Source organism: Mesocricetus auratus, unplaced genomic scaffold (genome assembly GCF_017639785.1).
Source record: "Mesocricetus auratus isolate SY011 unplaced genomic scaffold, BCM_Maur_2.0 Super-Scaffold_100004, whole genome shotgun sequence".
Classification (NCBI taxonomy): domain Eukaryota; kingdom Metazoa; phylum Chordata; class Mammalia; order Rodentia; family Cricetidae; genus Mesocricetus; species Mesocricetus auratus.
The window spans coordinates 57,946,598-57,954,948 of NW_024429189.1; the positions used below are offsets into that span (position 1 = coordinate 57,946,598).

General features: G+C 38.4%; 2 protein-coding genes across 2 annotated transcripts; one reads left to right on the top strand and one right to left on the bottom strand.

Annotated features, from left to right (window-relative positions):
* Window positions 1-585: 585 nt before the first annotated feature.
* LOC121132732 (olfactory receptor 4C45-like) lies at window positions 586-1,518 on the top strand. Its single transcript, XM_040744921.1, has one exon. It carries the CDS (start codon window positions 589-591, stop codon window positions 1,516-1,518), a length of 930 nt encoding a protein of 309 aa, XP_040600855.1. The 5' UTR covers window positions 586-588.
* Window positions 1,519-6,859: 5,341 nt separating this feature from the next.
* On the bottom strand, window positions 6,860-7,786 carry LOC101829123 (olfactory receptor 4C3). Its single transcript, XM_005064968.4, has one exon. It carries the CDS (start codon window positions 7,784-7,786, stop codon window positions 6,860-6,862), a length of 927 nt encoding a protein of 308 aa, XP_005065025.1.
* Window positions 7,787-8,351: the final 565 nt, after the last annotated feature.

An 8,351-nucleotide genomic window follows, 5' to 3' on the forward strand; every position in this document is an offset into this window, starting at 1 on the left:
GAAATAAGCCATCTCAAGTACCAGTTAGAATTTGGAAGTCACCTGAGTCTGTCATCAATTATAATGACAGTTTGGTTTATTTTTTATTGAAAATAGATTCTTTTCTCAGACAATATATCCCAACCACAGTTCCCCTTCTCTCCACTCCTTCTAGCTCACAGATCACTCTGTCCCCCCTTCAGATCACCCCCCCTCACTTTCCCCTTCAGAAAAAGAGCATGCCTTCAAGACACGATAGCCAAACAGAATGAAACAAGATACAATAAGACAATGTAAAAGCCCTCATATTGATATTGGATAAGGCAACTTAACGGGAGAAAAATAGTTCTTGTAGATTTGTAAAGTCCTGTCACTATTCCATGCAAATTCACTGGGAATGATTCACTGACTCAGTCCAGTCTTTGCAACTGTATGGGATGTTATACTAGCCACAGAGGTGAGAAGCATAGCTACATAAACCTCAGTGACCAGAGGTAATGAGATGATGCAGTATTTCAATGTTGCATTTTAAATATCATCACTGAGACACACTATGGTTTCTTTTCAGAACACCATATGCTCCATATGATCACAGCCTGAACTAAATTGATGGAAATGATGAACAATGTCACAGAATTCATCCTCCTGGGCTTGACTCAAGACCCAGGTCTGCAGAAACTCTTATTCATTGTGTGCTTAGTAATCTATTTGATTACTCTGGCAGGTAACATACTCATCTCAGTCACCATCTTCATCAGCCCAGCCCTGGATACGCCCATGTACTTTTTTCTCTCCTACTTATCCATCATAGATGGTTTATACTCTTCTTCCATAGCACCCAGAATGATCTATGACTTGATTTCTGAGGAGAGCAGCATATCTTTCAATGGCTGCATGACTCAGCTTTTTGCTGAGCACTTTTTTGCTGCTGATGAAATCATCTTACTGATTGCCATGGCCTATGATCGCTATGTAGCCATCTGCAAACCCTTGCACTACATGACTGTCATGAGCCGACCTGTGTGTGTATTCTTGGTGGGGGCTGCTGTAGTCCTGGGATTCATCCATGGAGGAATACAGATTTTATTCATGGCCCAGTTACCATTTTGTGGCCCAAATATCATTGACCACTTCATATGTGATTTAATACCACTCCTGGAGTTGGCCTGCACTGACACTCACACTCTAGGGCCACTAATTGCTGCCAACAGTGGGTCACTGTGTTTACTCACTTTCTCTATGCTGGTCGCTTCCTATGTAGTCATCCTTCACTCATTGAGGAATCACAGTTCAGAAGGACGTCGCAAAGCCCTGTCTACCTGTGCCTCTCATGTCACTGTTGTTGTCTTATTCTTTGTACCTTGTTCATACCTGTACCTAAGGCCCATGACCTCCTTCCCCACCGACAAAGCTATAACTGTGTTTTGTACTTTGGTGACGCCTATGTTGAACCCTCTAATCTATACCTTCAGAAATGAGGAAGTCAAAAAGGTTATGAAGAAGCTCTGGGGTCAAATGTGCAAAGCTGGTGATAGATAAGTCTGGTTATATGTGTTTTTAAAATGTCTAGAGCTGTTTCGTGGACATTTGTTCTCCTTAAATGAATAAAATTTAAGATAGTTTTTTCTGCTTCAAAGTTTAATAGTCATAATCACTATATTTATTGATATAGTCTGCATTCAAATCAGGGTAGCAAGTTTTCCATCCCCATTAAAGTTTTTGTTCAGAATCTTTAAATCACTCTTCTTCTTCTTCTTCTTCTCCTTCTCCTTCTCCTTCTCCTTCTTCTTCTTCTTCTTCTTCTTCTTCTTCTTCTTCTTCTTCTTCTTCTTCTTCTTCTTCTTCTTCTTCTTCCTTCTCCTTCTCCTTCTCCTTCTCCTTCTCCTTCTCCTTCTCCTTCTCCTTCTCCTCCTCCTCCTCCTCCTCCTCCTCCTCCTCCTCCTCCTCCTCCTCCTCCTCCTCCTTCTTCTTCTTCTTCTTCTTCTTCTTCTTCTTCTTCATAAAATATGTAACAAATTGTTGTGAGCATGGGCACCCACTCTACTTCCACATATGAGTGAGAATATGCAATGTTTCTGCTTTGTGTTTGCCTAGCTCCCTTTACATCCTGTCTCACTGCCTATGCTTATTGCTACAAATGCTGGTATTCCATTCATTTTGTTGTTGAATAATATTCCAATGTGATAATAAACTATATTTCTCAATCCATTTTTCAATTGATAGGTATGTCAGCTTATATTAGAAGTATGTATAAATGGACTGGACTGGCATGTTAAGACAAGTAGGAACAGTGTGAAGAGGCCACAACAAATCTAGGTATTTCTACAATGCTTAGTTTGTTTAAGATAAGAAAAAGTAAATACAATCTAAACTCAACTTGAACTATATTCATCACTTACCAATGCAGTCATAAATTACAATTTTTACTATTTTTGTTAAGAAGAAACTGATGAGGGTTCAAATAATTATTTTATTTAATATGAGAATATTAAATGTCATGTAATATATTTGTATCATATTCACCATGCACTCTACTCAGATTCTTCCCCATGTCCTGATGCCCCCAAATCATGTCCTTTTTTGATAGCATACTGAGTAAAATTTGTGTTGCCCATACATACAGACAAATACACATACCTATACACACATGAATGTATGTATGTGTATATTATGCATGCATGTATATTTATAGTTATGGGTGTGGGGACATCCATTGGAAAATGATTGACCTACAAAGGGTCCACAGCCTTAAAGAAGACTGTCCCTCCCCTCCCCTGAAGCCATCAATTCTCTGTAGCACCTCAGGTAGGCACTTAGGCTTAAGAAACCTTCTCCCTCCATGCTTGATTGTTGACTGGTATGAAATAAATCAGCAGTAATACTGTTAATGTTGTGATGGTCATTAGAATAAGGAAGGAAAGGTGGTGTTCATCAAATATTTTTTTCTGTTTTCCTAAGTTTACAAGGTTTGCAAATGTTCTACTAAAACAACAGAAAACTCTTACTCAGTTGCATGGAGACTACATTTTCAGAGAATGACCACAAACTCGTGTCTTACACTTGTCCAAAATGTCTGGAGTCTTTGAAATTGCCTTTTAATTTATTATTCATTTATTTATTAATTAATTTATAATTCCTATTTATTTATTTTTATGTCCACATGAATGTCTGGTTGTCACATGTGTGTGCCTAGTACTTTCGGTAGCCAGGAGATGACATCAGACCCCATGGGACTTGAGTTATAGATGGTTTTGAGTCACCATGTGGGTGCTGGGAACTGAACCCAGGTCCTCTGGAAAATCAGCCAGTATTCTTAGCCCCTGATCCAGCTCTGCAACATAAAATTTATTTTTTTAATCTCTTGAGCTTTAAATTTCATGCTCATTTTGTAGGTAGGCTTGCTTGCACATTAAGTATGGCTGAAAATGCTGAACCTTAGAAGAACGGGGGAGGAGGGGAAGCAGGAATCTGTCAGTGTTTCGCCTCCTCTAAAAGCGTAATTATTCTCAAGTAAAAGACCTGATCTTTGAAAGCAGTTGCTTCTTCCCCAACTGTGTCATTTGGTACATAAATGGAGTGGCTATGGCTGAGGGAGAAATGCTTTCCTCCACTAAACAACAGAAGAAGAAAAAAACCTTAGAACAATGTGAGGTGCACTCTCACCCTGAACTCTTGGGGAAGGGTCTAGGCCCTGCCCTATATGAAATGACAGACTATGGACACCCCCATGGAGGGCCTCACCCTCCCTGGGGGAATGAGGGGATAACGGGGGGGTTGGGGGGAGGGCACGGGAGGAGGGGAGGGAAAGGGAGAGGGACCTGGAACTGACTTGTGAAGCAACCTCATTTCTTATCTAAATTTAAACTGGAAAATAAAATTAAAAAAAAAGAAAAAAAGGAAAAAAAAGTTAGTACTCACTCAAATAATCATTCAAAATCCAAGCTCTATTTGTGAGGCAAGGATTCAACAAGTGGGATAAACACCGTTTTCAGAAGTTTTCCAGGCTATAACAGTGTTGTACATAAAAGCTTCAAATGTGGCTATTCTCTTTTCATTCCTTGCTGTATCTTTCACAAAACTTAAACTGAGATTTTACTTTCTTTCAAGTCTTTAGACTTTCACTTTCCTGTCTAATAGGAACCAAGCTCCAATTGCCATCAGCTACTTTTGTTGGATATAGCCTAGTAATAAGTGCTCATTTTTGGACAAGGAAATTGCATCAGAAAGGTTTACATGCCTAGAATGCTTAGTTAAGCTGAACAATGAATAATTTATCCCCAAGCTGTAGTTACCACCTTCTAAGGCCAGCGGGCTTAACAAACTTTTTGGCTATATTTGATGTAATATTAAAGAAGCAGTAATTGAAGAGTGGAGAGAAAAATAAATGTGGTTACAGAGTAAAGAAGTCATGGAGGCGATGTTTGGAGAGATCAATGAAAAGGCTAACTTCAGACAGGATGCATCGTGAGTGGAGATGTACTTCAATGTGTAGACACACAGGAAATTCTTGGCACTATAAGTAGACTTGTGACAGAATATCTTGGGTTTTGTAAATATTTGTTTTGTATTTTATGTGTATGTGTTAATGCCTGAGTGTATCCATGTGTACTATATATGCTTGGTGCCTAAAGAGGACAGAAGAGAGCTTTGGGTCCCCCTGGAACTATACTTACAGGCAGCTATGAGTTGTCATGTGGGCACTGGAAACTGAAGCCAGGTCTTCTTGCAAGAGTAGTAAGTGCTTTTAAATTCTGAGCCATCTCTTCAGCACTAAAATGCCTTGTTTTAAGAGACAAGACAATTGCCATTTTCTGACCATCAATAGGTACCATTCTTATGAGTACCGGGTTTGTTTAATTTTGTTTTTACATTTGTAATACTTATGTATGAATATGTTCACATTTAAAAAGTCATTTCTTTTTTATTTGTCTCGAGTAAAAAAAATACTGTGATGAATTTGATAGTATTTCTTCAATCCTGTATTATAGCACACATATACACATATGTGTGTACATATATATTATGTACAACTATAAAACATACACATACACAAACACACACTGTTACTTTGTTCATTTCTTTGATCATTTTATTTCTGGTTTTGGGAGCTTTTATTGCTTTTTTTTTGGCCTTTCAAAACAGGGTCTCTCTGTGTAACCCTGGCTGTCCAGGAATTTTCTCTGTAGACCAGGCTAAAAAATATACCTGCCTCTGCCTCCTGAGTACGGGAATAAAAGGTGTACTGCTGCCCAACTTGTCTTATTTCACTAAGGTCTGGTTATATAACCCAGGATGCTCTCAAACTCAAGATCTTCCTATTTCTACTCCTCAGTACTGGAAGGACAGTCATATGCCATCACAACCAATTATATCTGTCTTCAACCTGTTGTTTCACTCTCTTGCCTTCCAGACCATTCTTTGTTGGTGGATGTAGGCCTGATTTAATTTTCTTTTAATGACTATAAAATAATTCATTATATCTACTGTATATTATTGAAGTACTCCCCTGCTTGATTGTTTCTCTCTTGTTACTGAAAAGAATCTGTTATTTATTACCAAAAAATAAGACAATTTTTTGGTGGAAACACTTGTACATGATTCTGGGTGCACATACATGAGGAGTTTTTCTTAAAAAAAAAAAAGCAAGTGAATCAAACAACTTCTGTACTTAATAAATATCATCAAATGGCTTTCCAAACTGACTATGTCACTAACAGAGTGTTAGTTACCAGTCCTCATCCTTGGCAGCACTGACATTGTCACATGTTTTAGTGTTACACTGAGGTTGGGCATCTTTGACAATGCTTATATAAACTGTAAATTCTTCTTCACATATTTGAGTAATTATCTATTTTGGGTTTTTTTGTGTGAAATGACTGTTTGTATTCCAATTGTTGATTGCAAATATATTGTAAATACCATAACCTGTTCTATGTGTTCTTATCACTGAAAAGTATGTTATGTATCAAATAGCCACATTTATTTAATCATTTTTTAATCTCATTTCAGAAAGTTTTCTCTGGCCTAGATCATGAATGTATTCTCAAACATCATCTCCTGATACTATTCCAACAGTAACTCTTAAGTTTGGTATACTTTAATCTGGAATATATTTTATGGTCATATGAAACAAAAATCTAGTTTTAGTTTTACCTTGCCAAAATGTCTATATATCCTCTTATAGGACTAAATCTAAATTTCCAGTTATGCACTATTTTACTGAACTTGCACAGAACTCAACTTACAATGCACTTATTTATAACGTAAAATTAACTATATATAAATGTTACACATGAAAATATGTAATAGGAAATCAGACATAATTGATTAATATCATGTAATATATATATATTTCATATCATATAATTAGCATAAAATTGCAAAAAGGTAACATAACAATTATTTTGCTTTAAAGCTCTTCAATTGCCAGTTTATTAGATATACAAATTGGAGGGAAAACAAGGACTATCTATGATAGCCTTCTGCATTTATTCATTCTGAGAGCAAAATTTTTAATATTTTTCCTGATAATAGAGAAATTACTTATGAAAATAGTAACTTATTTTCCTCTGTTATGGGACTGGAGGTTAGGGGGAGAATGCTTACTTAGCATATACAACAAAAGAGAAAAGTCCACATGGTACAATATACTGAACCACAGATTGTCAATCAAAGGATAAATTTATTGCAAATTATGAAGCCTAATCACTCTTAAAAGAGTGAAAATTTGGAAAGCAAATAATCAAACTTGTAAAACAGGAAAATGGTGGAATAAACACAGACGTGCCTTTAAAATTCCACGGCACAGGGTCTAGAGATGGAGCAGCAGGGCTCCATCCACTTAGAGAACTAGAGTCACTGCTTTTACCTTCTTCACCACTCAGGTACTTACAATTTCTGAGCTTGTGATGAGCTTTCTCATGGCATTTTTCACCTCTTCATTTCTCAGAGTATAAATGAGTGGATTCAACATAGGTGTAAGAATGCCATAAAATACTGCCATGTTTTTGTCTATAGGTAAAGTAGTTGATGGCCGCATGTAAATAAATATACAGGGCACAAAGAACAGAGCAACAACGGTGAAGTGGGCCCCACAAGTAGACAGAGCTTTCCGTCTCCCCTCTGCACTGTGGGACCTCAAGGAGCGCAGGATGACAATGTAGGAGACAGCCAGCATGAGGAAGTTCACCAGGCAGATCACACCACTGTTGGCCACCACCATCAGGCCAATGACATAGGTGTCGGTGCAGGCCAGCTCCAGTAAAGGGTACAAGTCACACACAAAGTGATTGATTATATTGGGGCCACAGAAGGGCAACTGAAGGACCAGAAGGAGCTGAACTGATGAATGCAGGAAGCCACCCAGCCAAGCCACTGCCACCAGCACAACACAGAGGTGCCTGGTCATGGTGGTGGTGTAGTGCAGGGGCTTGCAGATGGCTACATAGCGGTCATAGGCCATCACCGTGAGCAGAATGATCTCAGTTCCTCCCAAGAAATGAGGCCCAAAGAGCTGAGTCAAGCATCCCTCATAAGAAAGATTTGTCCCTTCATACAAGGAATCAGCAATGAGCTTAGGGGCCAAAGAAGAGGAATAGCAAGTGTCAATAAAGGATAGATTGGAAAGGAAAAAATACATGGGGGAAGCCAGGCTGGGGCTGAAGGTGATAGTGACCACAATGAGCATGTTGCCACAAACTGTAACTGTGTAGATAATCAAGAAGACCACAAAGAGAGTTCTCTGGACCTCTGGCCTCTGGGAGAGTCCCAGCATAAAAAACCCTGTAATATTGCGTGATATTTCCATAGACTGCAGGGTTACTGAGTGTACAGGTGCAGTGTTGCCTATAAAGTGAACAGAAACATATGTAAGAGAATTAACTCCAGGGGTTGGAAAAGGTTTCTTTTCAATATTCCACTCTCCTCTTAACATGCTTCTTTCCAAAGGTCCTATACTAATAGGGTCTGTTATTCATTAAATGTTAGTGTATGTCCTTTGCTTCACTGGGCACTAGTTATTAGCTGCAAATAATGATTTATTAATTCAGCTTCTTTGGTTACAGCTAAGACTGAACCTTTAACAGCCAGTGATTTTCTAATTCTCACTGAGATGTACCTCTGACTATTTGAAGAAATACTTACGCTCTCCTACAATCTCTGCTTGTCTAGTCCACCCCTTTCAAATGAAAACATTCCACATAGACTATTCAAAGGTGTTTGCTTTCCCGTGTGTCAGTTTATCTGATGGTAATACTAACTGATATTGGAAGAGGAGGAGGAGGAAGAGGAGAGGAGGAGGAAGAAGAGAAACAGAGAAGCAGATTGGGAGAAGAAACCAGATGTAGTTACAGTTAGAGGTTTGCATGTCTTCC

What these genes read in the sequence shown, in the direction of transcription:
- LOC121132732 (XM_040744921.1), top strand. Translation starts at nt 589, where the DNA reads ATGGAAATGATGAACAATGTCACAGAATTCATCCTCCTGGGCTTGACT.
- LOC101829123 (XM_005064968.4), bottom strand. Translation starts at nt 7,786, where the DNA reads ATGGAAATATCACGCAATATTACAGGGTTTTTTATGCTGGGACTCTCC.